The 14946-nt window shown below is 49.7% G+C and overlaps 7 protein-coding genes across 7 annotated transcripts; 2 read left to right on the top strand and 5 right to left on the bottom strand.

Annotated features, from left to right (window-relative positions):
• Positions 1-70: 70 nt before the first annotated feature.
• On the bottom strand, positions 71-2366 carry ASPBRDRAFT_44830 (putative capsule-associated protein CAP1). Its single transcript, XM_067625276.1, has 2 exons — positions 358-2366; positions 71-293 (listed from the first exon to the last, which is right to left on the bottom strand). The coding sequence occupies exons 1-2, from the start codon at positions 2127-2129 to the stop codon at positions 242-244; spliced, it is 1824 nt and encodes a 607-aa protein (XP_067477852.1). The 5' UTR covers positions 2130-2366; the 3' UTR covers positions 71-241.
• Positions 2367-3534: 1168 nt separating this feature from the next.
• On the bottom strand, positions 3535-4414 carry ASPBRDRAFT_56383 (aminoglycoside phosphotransferase family protein; the record flags this gene model as incomplete). Its single annotated transcript, XM_067627555.1, has 3 exons — positions 3535-3990; positions 4047-4267; positions 4294-4414. The coding sequence occupies 3 exons, from the start codon at positions 4412-4414 to the stop codon at positions 3535-3537; spliced, it is 798 nt and encodes a 265-aa protein (XP_067477853.1).
• Positions 4415-5920: 1506 nt separating this feature from the next.
• ASPBRDRAFT_128942 (uncharacterized protein) lies at positions 5921-7495 on the bottom strand (the record flags this gene model as incomplete). Its single annotated transcript, XM_067618101.1, has 1 exon — positions 5921-7495. One exon carries the CDS (start codon positions 7493-7495, stop codon positions 5921-5923), a length of 1575 nt encoding a protein of 524 aa, XP_067477854.1.
• Positions 7496-8729: 1234 nt separating this feature from the next.
• Positions 8730-11938, top strand: ASPBRDRAFT_44832 (putative MYB DNA binding protein (Tbf1)). Its single transcript, XM_067625277.1, has 4 exons — positions 8730-8910; positions 9087-9565; positions 9627-10280; positions 10334-11938. The coding sequence occupies exons 1-4, from the start codon at positions 8820-8822 to the stop codon at positions 11612-11614; spliced, it is 2505 nt and encodes an 834-aa protein (XP_067477855.1). The 5' UTR covers positions 8730-8819; the 3' UTR covers positions 11615-11938.
• A 377-nt stretch (positions 11939-12315) lies between these two features.
• ASPBRDRAFT_31499 (putative TFIID and and SAGA complex TAF10 subunit) lies at positions 12316-13262 on the top strand (the record flags this gene model as incomplete). The annotated part of the gene is made up of 2 exons (XM_067622907.1): positions 12316-12678; positions 12804-13262. The coding sequence occupies 2 exons, from the start codon at positions 12316-12318 to the stop codon at positions 13260-13262; spliced, it is 822 nt and encodes a 273-aa protein (XP_067477856.1).
• A 32-nt stretch (positions 13263-13294) lies between these two features.
• ASPBRDRAFT_628140 (uncharacterized protein) lies at positions 13295-14156 on the bottom strand. The gene has a single exon (XM_067628389.1). It carries the CDS (start codon positions 13783-13785, stop codon positions 13327-13329), a length of 459 nt encoding a protein of 152 aa, XP_067477857.1. The 5' UTR covers positions 13786-14156; the 3' UTR covers positions 13295-13326.
• ASPBRDRAFT_129021 (mitochondrial 37S ribosomal protein uS19m) lies at positions 13967-14673 on the bottom strand (the record flags this gene model as incomplete). The annotated part of the gene is made up of 3 exons (XM_067618106.1): positions 13967-14009; positions 14199-14393; positions 14627-14673. The coding sequence occupies 3 exons, from the start codon at positions 14671-14673 to the stop codon at positions 13967-13969; spliced, it is 285 nt and encodes a 94-aa protein (XP_067477858.1).
• Between the last annotated feature and the right edge of the window lie 273 nt (positions 14674-14946).

A 14946-nucleotide genomic window follows, 5' to 3' on the forward strand; every position in this document is an offset into this window, starting at 1 on the left:
AGTTCTGAGTATAAGTCCATTTGTGCAGTGGTGTTTGGTACAGGACGATAGCATAATTAAAGATATAAAGGATCGGTTTCATTTCTGCCTTCATATATATACACATCAATTGACATCACAAATCTTCGTTTCATCATAGCAATTGCGCCCTGGACGCCATAAAAATCATATGTTCGTTAAACATTGGGGAATATGAACCTGCAAACAAAAAATAGCAACAACTGGCAGCCATCGTACAAAGCTAGAGTGAAAATCCCAGATTCTGTCGATTATCGTCGACTAGACGCCCGTACCTATTGGATATGGGTTAATGTCAAAAATCACGGAATAAAGGAATGGATACAAAAGTGCACTTACTCTAGTAACAGTCGGAAGAACCAGACCTCCATGTCTTCGTTTCGCAGAGCTTTCTGCGCCCATTCCCGGCCTTGCTGGGCCAGCCTTGGTGCGATCACTCTACCTTCTTCTTCTGACTCAAAGTACCGCATGGCCTCCAGATAATCATCTCCGGTGAGGCTCAACGGTACGTAATGAGCCCATGGTTTCAGCCACTCATCATGCCATTCGCGGAAAAACGAAATCTTATGAACGAGACTCTTGCTGCGTAAAAACGCATAGAACCGACCACTAAAAGCATTACCGTCCATGTCCAGCAGATGTTTGTACGCCCAGGCGTCTTGCTGATCAACTGGTTCCGCCAAGTCAAAATACTCTCTTTGGGCGGCACAGTCCTTATCGTCACACTGGCCAATGTACGTGAACCGAACGTCAAAGAGGTCCGCAAATGAGTTTCGACCAACGCCCCTGGCCTTCCATTGGCCATTTTCAGCCTTGGACAGTATCTTGGCTGTATTTAGTGCATTCACATTGCCGACGAACAGTTGTCGATGCTGTCGCCGCCAACCTCCAGCTCTGGAGTATCCTCCAGTTGTTGAGCCTCTCCAGAACATCTGGCTGTTCTTCTCATCCCACTCCATATCCTTGTCTTCTTCGTAAGGAACCTGGTCAGCCCAATACCAAGGGCTAGGGTACAGGATGTCCTGGTAGCTCGAGATCTTGCTCTGCGAGAAGACTGGGAACAAGTCATGTACAGCCTCAAACCTGTTCGGCCGGTCAAAGAACCCGTACTTGTAGCGCAGAGAAGGTGAGTTGCAAATATCGGAAAAGGCGCTAGTGTTGTATATAAATCCTAATTCGCCCTGTGCATAGGAGTTTATGTTATCCGCTGCTTGCTCATCAAGAGAGCGGACCGGGCTGTTGACTGGACAGGAAGACCGAGAATAACTCCACGTGGACTGGCGAGTAAAACGGTTGAAACGGGTAGTACGCACTTCATCAATGCGGTCACCTTTGTTCAAGTCGCTGGGCCTATCTGACCATGCATTTGTGGGCATGGTATTCATAACAGTATCTTGAGAGACTTTCTCTCTCGCAATAGCAACCAGCCTTTGGAGATCCTCGCTGGGAACGACGACTCGGGGCTCGTCGAGGGCATTGAACACAAGATCCATATCAGGCAGATACTCGACAAAGCTCTTGATCATCTTAGCGGTGGCACTGCGCTGCCAACCCTGCTCGAATGCTCCGCCTTCCACCAGTGAAACCGACCCGTTTCTGATCAGTACCCCAATCATAGAATTGTCGAACCCCAACGTCTCCCGAGCCCGATCGCGAATAGTCTTCGGCTCGAGGGCCCAGAATGGCAACAGAGAATGATAGATAGTGTCATACTCATCAATCAGCTTGACCCCTCTATCCTTAGCGAATTTAAACCACTTGTCGAAATGCGGGGGTGGGTGCATGTTGTAACGCTCTCGGTATTCGTTGACAGCCTGAGCCAAGGTCTTCGATTGACGTGACAATAGCCGATCAAATTGCTGCTCGGCATTCTCAACAAGCGATGCAATAGGATGAAGACTGCCCGGCTGGGCGATCTTTCGGTAGCCAGACTGTTCAATTAGCTGGGCATTGGACGGTACTTGGGGCCTCTGCAAAGTAGTTGGAGGGCGAGAATCGGGTGAAGGATAGAGGTCCACAATAGGTGAGGGGCTGGAGCCTCTGAAGATTATGAGAAATAAGGAGACGAGGACAAATGTGCCCAGCCAGACCACAAATCGTTGGGTTCGCATCCTGCCACCAGGGCGAGTCTATGCCATGCAGACAGACGGAGGTTGTTGTTTGTAAACAAACCGGGAACTAAGCAGAAACAACGAGATGTAGTTTTATCGGTGCCTCATAGATGCTTCAATCCCCAAACTCCAGCACAACTAAAGCCACCAAATCTCTGAAGAAAAACTCAACAACAAAGAACAATGGTCAATGACGAGAAAGTTCCGCAAGCAATGCTAGCATTCCATTGATCTACCTGATGGACGAGGAACGATGACGGTATCAACCAGCGGGAAACTTTATCGGTCGGTCCCTCTGGCAATCCCGCGCACTATGCCTGTTTGGGGACTAGTGGGTGCCCGTGCCTAGTTATTCTTAAATCGGGCTAGTCAGTTATGGCAGACTATACAAGATGACTACCGAAGAGTCAGAGACTGGATAGAGATATACAGAGTATCCTGCACCCGTCATTTAGCTTGAGGCGACAGGAACTCCTCAACCTATACTAGGTGGCCGGGTGGTGTAGCGGTAACTTTTGGAGGTGATACTCCTGCGGCTGTTTGATAAGTTCCTCTCATCTATATCTACTATATAGAGAGTATTTCCGCAGCTACCAAGGCTATTTTTTAAGAATTTTTTTATATACTCAATCATAGTATATTGAACGATGGAAGTGCAACTACATGCAAACTTATACAAGAAAAAGGTCTAGGAGATGGATCTTATATATACTTTTCACCCATTTTCACTGTTTCTATACCAAGCTTTGTAAAAATTTCTAAAGTTTTTTCTTTTCACAAAGTTCCCTTGCAGACCTTTATATCTATGCTTCAAGACCGAAAGGATCGAGAAAGGTTATTTACTCATTATTATCACAAGGTTAGGGGCTCCAGTCCTTCTGCTTCAATGACTATCATGGTATGCTGTTGTCGGACATGGTTACTTTGTAGTCGGGACCAAAGGGCCGCATCTCATAAAGCAATTATTCGACACATCTGTGAAGGGTGGACGGACTTTTGCACCACGCATATACTCAAGGAAAATTACATTGTCGCCGTGTATGAAAACATTGCACTATGTAAGGACAAGGTGGTTGTTGCAAGAAGGTCTCGTAGATCTTGCGCTCTCTCCGGAACTGCTCCCTATTATGCTCTCCAGCCTGTGCCCCTCCCCCTACTCCCTTCCAGACCTAATGAACCTCAGGAATCAATCTTGCTGTTATGATGAGGTGTCTAATGATTGAATTCGAGGAAAAGTAATGCTTTATCGACTGCACTCATGAAGCTTGCGTTAGATATTGGAGCTGAACATTGTAGAGAGTGGACAACAGCTTGAGGAGGCATAAATATCAATAACATGAGGTATCATGACGCTGAAGTAGACTGAGATGAGAAGACAGATGAGATAGAAAACAAGATAACAGGACTACCATCCTCGATCCTTGATCGTGGCGATAAATTTGGACCGGAGGTACCCAGATGGCTCCAGCACCCTTTTCAACACGGGAAGCCACCAATCCTCGATACCATCATGAATGACCGTGGCCAGAGCATACTCCATGTATTCAGGAAAGATCCCACTGTATTCCCAATCAACAATGCCGGTGAGCTGCCCGTCTTTGACCATGATATTCCGCGCAGCCAGGTCGCCATGTGTTAAAACGAACTTCGAAGGCTTCTTATTTCTCATTCTAGGCAAGTATCGCTTCCAGAATGCCTTTTGGTAAGAGAACTTTACTCTCGCAAAACACCACTCAACAAAGTCCTCTTCTGTGGCAAAGGGGCCCATGTCATTATCATGCAGGCGGTCAAAAAATTTATATGTTGTAACATTGCTAATACGGCCAATATACGGCTGGGTGTGTTTTCGCATCTCTTGTACCTTGTGAAGATAAGCACAGATCAGTAAACCAGAGGATGTAAAAGTATGCAACCTACCTGCTGCTTAAGTTGGAGTTCGATGTTCTTTTTTTGTGGCTTGGTCAAGGCGTGCCAGACTTTATCAAGCGACTCGCCGGGCACCCGGTCCGTCACCATGGCTATGACACCACTCTTCACGTAGTAGCAACCGAGCACACGAGGAGTGAGAATGCCTTTTTCATGGGCATACTGCATCATTTCGGCTTCTGATTGCCTGTATCCTGGCTCCTCGCCTCGTGCTTTTTCACAGCGACAAAGTTCCCACTCGTCGTTCGGGACTCCACCACGCGATGTCCCATATAATAGTAGAGGTCTGTGCCTTGTATGATGCTTCGATATTCCTCTAGCTCCTTAGCCATGCGTTTCTTAATCTCCTCTACATCCATTATGTCGTAAACGATGGCGAAGCCGCGAGAATCAGTGTGACCGAGGGAAAGGATGAAGTGAGTGCGCAAATCAACTAACTACTGGCGCGACCACCCGTTTTGCTGCTATTCTTAGCACGGTGCCTGATTATTCACTTTGCTTTAGTAGGCCATCGCTTGTAGCATCGTGCTGCGTTTCTTTTCTACTTTGTGCCTGTTTGTCTGCATGTCTGCCCTGCCTGTAACTCGTAAAATGGTATGCTCGTAGTTAGTTGATTGAGAAAGCGATCCGATGCTATTTGCATGGCCTATAGATACATGGTCTATATGAAAGATGTGAGTGAAGTCTCATGTGGCAATCTTAGGTCACCAAGATAAAGCACCGTCTAGTAAATGTCTCGACAGTAACGTAGTTCCCAACCGAACCGGCCGTCAATGTAATATCATAAAAGAAACTTTTTCAACTTTAAGATATCTCAACCACCAGTAAATTATAGAGGCTGTGAAACAGTATAGAGACTATATATAAAGTAGATAATATTATCAGCATTTCTTCCAAATTTTAAAACCACACTTGATGTGAGAAAAATAGGGCACAAATCTTCAAGCTATCATAAGTACGGATAAGGATCAAAAGATTCTATAGATATTCTGGTAACTATCTTGCCCAAGATTGGTCTAACACCAAGTTGCGCCTTGCCTTCTCTGTCACTACGGAGGGTCCAATCCACGAATTATGGCTTCATTATCTGAGGCCCCAAGAAGAGGAGTTTTACATGGTGTGTTTGGGGACCTGGAGAACGACATTCAAAGACAGTTCATTGAATTTCTTACAGCATCTCTCAGCTGTATTGAGATGGGGAAATGGTGGATTAAAGCATGACATCATTAGAATCCTTTCAGGATTTGAGATGTGATTAATAGCTTTACTCGATATTCAATTATTTTTGAAGACTTTGTGATGTTTATATGGAGATAAGGAGATAAGTTAGAAGAATCTTAGATCCTCCCTAAAAAGTCAGTCTTGTTTGGTTTGAGGAAAAGTAGCTTGATGGATATTTTTCCAATAATTTAAGATATTGTTTCTATTCTCTAATAGTTAGATCATGCCACATCATTACGATCATCCGGCTACACTTGGTCCTGTTGACGTCTATAAGCAGGACTCTTAGTCTTTAGTAATTTGGCCCGCCGTTGCTTTACATGGTCAAGATCTATCCGCTTCAAACTTTCCTGTGCCTCCTCGATATATTCTACTACTTGACTAAAGTACCTGTACCTTCTATAATGTCTTTTCTTTCACCATGCACCACCTTGGAATGTGGCATAGTATGATTTACGGCTCTATGCGCATTATCGTTGATGAATAAGGAATGAGTGATTGGGCAAATTCTCAGAATATTCTTAAGTCGTGTGCTATCTCCCAATTTCACTATTAAAAAACACCGGAAACTCCTATTTTATTATTGAAATAATCTTCGGTTTTCAATAGCATCAAGCTCGCCAGACCCACCCGGAAATACAAGCTCAAGGCCTCGCCGTCTTTGCTGGTGGCGCAGCATGTTCCCGCAAGGCCAGGTTCGAATCGCTTCCCAGATCGATGCCCCCTTTGATCTCCTCCAAGCTCGCCCTGCGTCCACGGTGTACTCGGACCCCGAGCAGCAGGAAACCGACAGCAGCGATCAGCCCAACGACAACTAGGGTCACAATCGCACCGATGACTCCTCCAACGGCGGGGCTAATCCCTTTGCGTCCGGAAGAAGAGGCTGCGCTGCTAGTGGGGTCGTCATCATCATTCAGAACACCCGAGCAGAATACAGCTGACGAAGTCGAATCGCACAGGAGACACCACTCTTGCGTCGAATTGAGCGAAAAGGCCTGCATCTCAGCCTTGAACTCGCTATAGGGAACCTCGATGCTGCTGGGACTGTGGCCGAAAAGAGGGTAAGATTGGAATTCCGGTGATGTTGTTCCATTGCGCAGGAGGAACCGCACATAAAGCTGGGATGGGTCAGGATAGGTCGGAAAAGATTGGTTTTCCAGACTGAAGAGCTCAAAGGTGAGCGAGGCCCCAAGCGCAGGTCGTCCGTAGAATTTCCCATTTGCCGGGGACGCAAGTTGCACGAGGGATGTAAGAGCGACAGCAGGCTCATAGCCTCCGAAGGCGAATGTCAATTTCCCACTGTTACCCCGGTAAAGAACATTGGTGTCGAACGCATCCAAAATACGTCCGGCCAGTGTCTGTCCTGCAATTGTACGGATGGCACTGCTATCGATTGGACTTGACAACGATGAATCCGCGTTGCCGTTTGTTGCAAAGGTATATTGATCGGCATACCAGCGCGCGAGCCTTATGTCCTCTTGGCTGACGCTGTGCAACAGGGTCTCGTTGTGCAAGAGCTGATACTCTAAGAATTCGGAGACCGCAACGGAGTTCGCATAGTTGACCGAAGAACGGTCAAAATCGCCCGACAGGGCCTGGTTATATAGACGGTTGTAAAGCGCATTGGACTCCTGTACCATTTGCTGAGCTTCGGGGCTATCCTGGTAGTCAGCATTGGCGATCTGATGCAGGAAGCAATTATCTTGGCCTGCCACCACGACCGACTGAGGGTCGTCCGAGCTCACGGTGACAATAGGCGGGTATTGGTAGCCGCCCATAGGAGCAGTCGCATAGCTCCCATTGGCCATGAGATATGAAGGGTCAGGGTATTGCACGTCGTAAGTATCGTTCAGAGGTGGGTATAACCCCTGCATGAAAGCCTGCGCGGACGCAATGACTGACGGATCGGTGGTCGTCAGGATATCAAGATCTTCGTCTTCGAGCGCATACGTAGAGATGCTTTCGATCCTTGTACTCGGACTGACGTCTGTCGAATGGATGGCGACATATCGGTCTCGAAAGGCAGATCCGGCCTCATACAGTCCGCTAGCCCCATACGGTGTCAAGATATTGGGACGAGGCAGGGCTGTCGGGACACGGTCCCCGTACAGAGTATAGGCGAATACCGCCCAAACTTGCTCCTGGAGGTCTTGAGCTGAAGCCGGAGTAGCTGCCTGCAGGAGTGCCGCAAGAGCGACAAACTGGCGCGTAGAAAGCATTGCGGGGGTCCTTAGAGTCAACCTCTCATGAAAACGAAGATGCTTAGCCGACACTATGGGTGAAGACTACCCAGCACAATCATGTATACGCAGGATGAGCGTCGGCCAGCCAATGCCAACAGTGGGAGGGCCCCAGATAAAAGGCATTGACAGCACCCGGTAGTTGCATCCTATGGAAGCGGGTCAAATAGAAAAACGCTGAACCGCGGGGAATGCCCATGGGAATATATGGCGAGGTGTCAAAGTCAAGGACCGGTCCGTGTCTGGACTCATCCAATGGCCAGCTAACGTCTGGTACAGACCAAGGACGTAACAGCGCAATCATCTTGCATACATCAAAGAACCATGGGAATAGCCTTTGTCCGTCCAACACTCAGAGCTGAGCTAGTCTACTTGAAACAGTACTCAGCGTTGCGACTGCAATCATAGTCACGCCTACAAATACTCTTAAGGCAGGCTTTTAGTAGACTTTGTGAGGAGGATGTGCTCTCATGGTAGCTGCAGTGATAGACGCGTCTATATACTGTCATTTGCTTGTATCCTGCAGAGATTGATTGATTCTGCGATGCCAAGGTGTTCTAAAATTTCAGCTGGAGCACGTCAGTGTGTTGCAATGGCTAACAGCAGAAGTCTAGCAAGAGATGGGAAATAGTCTATGACGCATGGATAAAGTAGCATTGGACGGAAGTAACCCTGGATGGAAGGTTACCACTGAGGGGATAGATAGTAGTGATCAAATGATACATTAAGAAGGATGTTAGAGACTCGGAGTGAAGCCTGTTCCAAACAAATAGCTCTTAGACAGAGTGGGTGGTGGAGAAGAAAAGGAGTAACAGGGGAATCTACAGTCTAGTCAACTACAGAGAAAAGTGGAGGATGATCAGGCACTCAGGCAGACAGCGAACGGGTCTCCGAAAGAGGAAAGGCAGGGAAGGACGGTCGGGGCAACACAACAGAAAGTAACTACTACAACAGGTCTGGGAACAATCAAACAAATGTTCATGTGAACGTATTACCTTTCAATCTAGTTCGTAGTAAAGATCGATAGAGTATCTAGTGAAACACTGAACATCAGATTAAGCTACCTATATCCTGATATACATCATAAGTATCCCCAGGAATAATAATAGAGCTGGAATCCACACCCCCAGCCGAGTCCCCCGACCGAACGGGCGGCGGAGAAGGAAAAAGTAGGGAAAAATCTGAGGGGGCGATTCTCAACCTAACACTTCCCAAAAGCCCTACGCCTGCGCCCTACCCCTAAGCCCTCATTTCTGCTCTTGGAAGTCAACGCCTATCCCTTCCATCAGGAATTGTCCCTATCATGGTCGACACGAGAGGTACAGGCCCGTCTCTCGACGAGGCGGCCTCGTCTGAGTTGCCTGTTCCCTCCGTGACCGATTCCGTCGCTCATGGTGAGTCCTTCTGCGCGCCGTTTGAAGGAGGAGCCTCTGCTCCCGCTGGCTCCGGCACCTCCCCTGGCAGATTGTCTTTGATACCAGACACCCTGGGGCCAATCCTCTACGGTGATCAAGATTTCTTGTATGCTCTGTTTGTTTTCATTCACTGAGTTGACGTGAATTCGCGGCAGTTTCCCCTAAAATGTCTCACCCTCTCGAGGAAGATGACGGTTCCCTCTCGCCGCGAGCTTCTAAGAAACGCCGTCTCGAATCCGAGCCAGCTGATCTTTCACTACCACCTCCACCGACTGCATTAACTGCAGATCAAGTCCCAGGAAATCAGATTGAAGAGGAACTGGCATCTGCACTAGGCTCTGGTGTTGTTGACCCCGTGGACCATCCCGTGGACCGTCCTCTAGACACGCCCGCTCCCATCGAAGGATCTGCAGAAAGCGCCGTGCCCCAACCAGAAAGCAGTGCTGATATCGATTCGGACATGGCTACCGTGATTTCAAGCATCATGAATCACGCAGAACGAGTGGAGGAACAATGTGTACTAGGCCAGCAGCAACTGGCGGAGACGCCCAGCGCGTCGCCTCCGAAGGGCTTGGTGTTTGTGAAAGCCAACTCGCACCTGAAGATTCAGAGTCTACCTATCCTTGACAATTTGGTAAGTCGCGATTTACCTCGCGTAATTTTGCTTACTGGATCCTGACGCGATATGCTTTCAGTCAACTCAGATTTTATCGTTGTTAGCCAAGTCCTCGTATCAGGAAATCACCTCCTTCGTTTCCGAACCTGAGACCGAGAGTGGCCAAGCCTATGCGACCATGCGTTCGCTGTTTGATCATACAAAAAAAGTTTACTCGAGCAAAAAGTCTTTCCTTTCGCCTACAGAGCTGGAGCTCACCGAATCCTCTCAGATCGATATTATTCGCAAAGCAAATCTAGCCTCCTTCGTTTCTAGTATTTTCGGCACGCAGGAGATTGGGTTCTCGGAATTGAACGATAATTTCCTTGATGTGTTTGTACCGGAAGGTGGCCGCCTTCTCAAGGTGCAGGGTGCCTTGTTCTTGGAACTCAAGACCCAGGCGTTTATCGCATCGATGAACAACTCGGAGAGAACCCGAACCGAGTTGCTTTACGATCTGTTCCCTGATGAGCTGGAGCAACAGCTGCTAGATCGGCGTCCGGGGACTCGTCAGCTGGCTCCTAGTGAAGCGGACTTTGTCAAACGGGCCGGTTCGCGCCGTGACATCTTGCTGAGCGACGTCAACAATGAGGAGGCCATGAAGGCCTTGCCGGATAAGTATCACTGGGAGGATTTCCTTCGGGATTTGAGCTCCTACATCACCAAGAACTTTGATACTATCAGCAATCAACAGGTCTGACCCCCCGTTATCCCTGATTGCACGTGCTTGCACTAACGATGAGCCAGACGAAAAAGACCGCCAAGGGTCGACAGCCATCCTCATCCGACGGAGACTCTCAGCCAGCCAATGCTCCCTTGCAAGGCCAGTTCCCGGTCTCGACCCAGCCACCTGATGTCCCCGTTGATAGGAACATGCACGGCGACTTGGTCGCGCGTGCGGCTCGTGCGGCGCAAATTGCGCTGCAGGGCCACGGCTTGAGACGCTCCCAGCAGCAGCAGGCCCAACAGAACCAGCAGCAGCAACCATCGCAGCAGCAACCACAGCAGCACCAGCAACAGCATCAGATGCATCAACCCCAGCAACTCCAGCAGCAGCCCCCTCAACATGCGCCGCAGCAAGGGGGCCAAATCCTGCATGGCTATTCTGCTGCCCAGCCCACGGGTCAGATGCAGCATCAGCAGACTCATCAGCAGCCGTATCATCATAGTCCCGCTCCGTCCGGTTACCAGCAACCGCCCGGCCAACTAACCTTCCAGCAAAGCCCCCTCCAGGCCAACTTCCAGCAATACAACCATGTGACGCCTGCGTCGATTCCGCGACCCAACTCAGCCGCAGCTAACCATGGCTATATGCCGGGGATCCCACACTACTCGCAGTCGCAGCCGACTCAGGTACTCTACGAGCGCGCGCGCATGGCGGCATCTGCCAAGTCGTCACCTAGCAGTCGCAAGTCTGGACTGCCCAGCCAGCGTCGGCCGTGGACAACGGAAGAAGAGAACGCTTTGATGGCCGGGCTGGACCGGGTCAAGGGCCCGCACTGGAGTCAGATACTTGCCATGTTCGGCCCGGGAGGCACTATCAGCGAAGCGCTGAAGGACCGCAACCAGGTTCAATTGAAGGATAAGGCGCGGAACCTGAAGCTGTTCTTCCTTAAGAGTGGCATTGAAGTGCCGTATTACCTGAAGTTTGTGACAGGAGAGCTGAAGACGCGCGCGCCCGCGCAGGCAGCCAAACGCGAGGCCCGTGAACGGCAGAAGAAGCAGGGCGAAGAGGACAAGGCGCATGTTGAAGGCATCAAGGGCATGATGGCACTTGCCGGTGCACATGCGCAGCCGGTTGGAATGACACACGGCCACGATATGTCGGCATCGCCACTGCCACCCGATGCTGGAGCGCATGCGGCGTTCGATCAGACGGCCGAGCAGAACCTGATGCAGACTCTGGGCCAGGAGGTACACGGTGAAGCCTTTGGACAGCATCACCATCACCACCACCATCACCAGCATCATCCGCATCATACCCACCATCAAGACCATGTCGATCCCAATATGCATCTTGGACAATAAAGTGTCCCGTCGTGGCTTCTGTCTATGCTTCTGCTTGATTCCCTTTTCCCATCTTCTTTGCTATTCCTCCACATGTATCAAAATGTGTTCTATGTTTTCTTTTGCGACATCTATTCTAGCGATCATGTTGATTATCGATGTGACTGTCTTGGGGAGTTGATCGGGGGAGTCTCGATGCGTGCTTGCTTGCTGGAAAGACGAACGGCCATGTAGGAGTCTGGGCTGTGTAATAACATCATTTCATTTTCGTATTTGCGAGGCAGCGTTAGGGAGCTAATGCAAGACTGTATGTACTTTATGAATTTACTGCTTGACCAGGACCAAGAATAGTACCTTGTAGACGTAGCCAGAAGGATATACTGTATAGCAGCAAAGAATCGGGCCGACCGCGGACGAGAGAGAGAGAGACGAATGGCTCTCCGCTCCGGCAGCGCGACCCGGCCAGTCCACTCTCCGCCATCCCATCTTCCCAAGTTCATTGATTGATTCTTCGTCTCTCCTCCCACACAACCCCCCTGCAGCTTATTCTTTTGTGCTGGTAACTCAGAACCAGCGCAACACCGCCCATCCCGGCTCATTGTCTGACCGCCGACGCGCTCTTTCATTCACTATTGGACTAGTTCTGGCCGGCACCTCCCTTGCTCACCAGCCACCAACCACCACTACCACCACTCACCTTCACTACTACTGCGACTACCACCATGGCCGACTCTTCGGCTTCGCAACATCCCCCTCCAGCTGCTGCTCCTGCCTCTGCGTCGGTCACAGCTCCAGCTCCGCCAGCATCACAAGAAGCCTCCTCCGCGACGGTCGTACCCAAGCAAGAACCCGATACCGCTGAAACCACCCTGGATGCGTCCATCGAACAAGACATCGACATGAATACAAATAACACCGCCGACATGCCGAACCAGAATCCCGCTGGTGATGACGCCGCCGGCGCGGCCGGAAACTCCATCCCCGCGCCCACCTCCGTCGATGCTCTGGCGGCCGCCGCAGCGCCTGCCAAGAAAGAAACCAGCTTGCGGGAGTTCATGGGCAAGATGGATGAATATGCGCCGATTGTAAGATTCCTTTCCCTTTCACCCAGCTTTCATCTGATGTCGCATTACTTTTACCACCACCACCCTCATCTACTTCCACCCCATACCTCTTCTTTCACATCTCTCTCTAACAGAAATATCTTTAGATCCCCGACGCCGTAACAGCTCACTATCTCACCCTCGCCGGCCTTCCACCTCCGGGCAACGGTCCCAACCAAACCCCTCCCCATCTCGCCCGCCTCCTCGCTCTCGCAACCCAGAAATTCATCGCCGACATCGCCGCCGACTCGTACCAGTATGCGCGCATCCGCGCCTCCAACAGCTCCTCCGCCAGCAACCCCATGGGCAGTTTGAACGCCGCCTCAGGCTTGAACATGCCCGCTGGCGCTGCGGGTGTGGGGTCTGCTGGTGCCGCGACAGGTGTATCAGGCGGCGATGCCGGAAAGGGCAAAGCAGGCACGCACTTGGGAATTCAAAGACCCGGGTTCGGAGGTGGTGGGTCTGGAGGTTCCGGACAGGGACGGACGGTGCTTACGATGGAGGACTTGGGTATGGCGGTGTCGGAGTATGGAGTTAGTGTTAAGAGAGGGGAGTTTTATCGGTGATTTTCTCCTCTTTCTTTTCACCTTGGGTATCATTTGGGGTTTTTATTGCGAACGTGCTGGATGTTCAAGAGCATGGCATGGCATGATCATGGGGGATATGGGTAGATCGGGGGAGGCGGGATGGGATGTGCTGTTTCACTTTACGTTTCTTTTCTTTTTGCTTTGCTGGCGTAAAATACTGGGCAACGGCCGAACGATATCCTGCATGTGGGCCGAGTTTCGAAATATACAAGAGGCGTTTAGGGCGTTGGGGTGAGAGTTGAGTTTCAGATATGATATGGTAGGAAGGGCGGCCCAAAAAAAAGACAATGAGACAATAATAGAAGTGACTTGATATTCTGTATTCTGTGCTGAGAAGAAGTCCATTGACCTGTTGATTTTGATGGTCCGTCAAGTAGTTTACATGCAACACGTAGATATACATACACTGGTGGATGAATAGCAGTAAGGAACTGGATATAACGCCTGAGATAAAAGAAAAGAACCTAGCCATGCAATATGAAATCACCACCTGTCTGTCCATCTGGCCCAAGTCTGCCCTGTCTGACTGACTGACTGCCTGCCTGCCTGTCTGTCTGCTATGCCTCTTGAGCTAACAATCCAGCTACACGCAGAGGGGACTCAGTAAAGACCCCGGTGCCCTGCATATAGAGTATAACAGAACATCCAGCCAGCCAGACAAACAGGCACGACTGGCAAAGCAATCATTTGTTCTTCGACTGCTTATACGTGAACCTCTTCCGAGTCCTGCCAATAACCAATCAGTTAGCAAGAAGTCCATATACCAATTGAATCCCTCATTCCCCCAGAATCTTCCTACTCCCCCTTCCAGCCTTCAAGTCCTCCGAATCCCTCCATCAAACCACCCCAACCCTCCCAGCCAAAAGAACGATGGGATAAAAGAAAAGAAGGGAACGGGAGAAAAAAAAAACTCACGCAACAAACTCCCCCAACTTCCTCCCAACCATCTCCTCCGTAATCACCACATCCTGATAAATCTTTCCATTGTGGACCTGGAACTTCAACCCCACGAAATTCGGCAGGATCGTGGCGCCGCGCTTCTGCGTCTTGATCGGTGGTGTTCCTGGCGGAGCGGGGAGTTTGCGGGGGAGAGGGAGACTAGTTCCCAGTCTTTATTAGTATATCATTCTTTCCAATTTGTATGTGTGATATGTCGAGTAGTGGCTATAATTGAAAATGGCCGGAATTGAGTAGTGGTGTGCATTCGTATAAGGTACTAGGTAGGGGAAGGGAAGAGAAATAAATGCGACGGCGACGTACGGGACAATGTTCGGGCCTGTGGTTATTGCTCGTTAGATGGGTTCAATTTCACAGTGAATTGAATGAGATTTGGGGCAATATACTCACCCTTCCAGACCGAGCGGGCAAGGAGAGCTCGCGTGGGAAACATTTTGGTATTGTTGGTGGTGTTGCGCTGATGGGCGAGATGCGGACCGGCGGGTTTGCGATGGATGATCGGATTGGAATGGATTTGAGACGGAGCGGAGGACAGATTATGTAATGGCTTTGTTCCTTTCCTAGTAACTAGTAATTTATGCAAGATTTGACCACTTTTGGAGTGATGTGAATCTATCAAAATATTGCTTATTCAAGGAAGCTTTAGTCTAAGTATGTAGATATATTGGCTTATTTTACTTTCAAATGGCACAGATCATAAAAGAAG

Source organism: Aspergillus brasiliensis, assembly GCF_001889945.1.
Source record: "Aspergillus brasiliensis CBS 101740 unplaced genomic scaffold ASPBRscaffold_8, whole genome shotgun sequence".
Taxonomy (NCBI): domain Eukaryota; kingdom Fungi; phylum Ascomycota; class Eurotiomycetes; order Eurotiales; family Aspergillaceae; genus Aspergillus; species Aspergillus brasiliensis.

Coding starts and splice junctions, on each gene's coding strand:
- ASPBRDRAFT_44830 (XM_067625276.1), bottom strand. CDS start 2,129: ATGCGAACCCAACGATTTGTGGTCTGGCTGGGCACATTTGTCCTCGTC. Junction 294..357: donor TTCTTCCGACTGTTACTAGA/GTAAGTGCACTT, acceptor CATATCCAATAG/GTACGGGCGTCTAGTCGACG.
- ASPBRDRAFT_44832 (XM_067625277.1), top strand. CDS start 8,820: ATGGTCGACACGAGAGGTACAGGCCCGTCTCTCGACGAGGCGGCCTCG. Junction 8,911..9,086: donor GACCGATTCCGTCGCTCATG/GTGAGTCCTTCT, acceptor AATTCGCGGCAG/TTTCCCCTAAAATGTCTCAC. Junction 10,281..10,333: donor ATACTATCAGCAATCAACAG/GTCTGACCCCCC, acceptor ACGATGAGCCAG/ACGAAAAAGACCGCCAAGGG.
- ASPBRDRAFT_628140 (XM_067628389.1), bottom strand. CDS start 13,785: ATGGACAGACAGGTGGTGATTTCATATTGCATGGCTAGGTTCTTTTCT.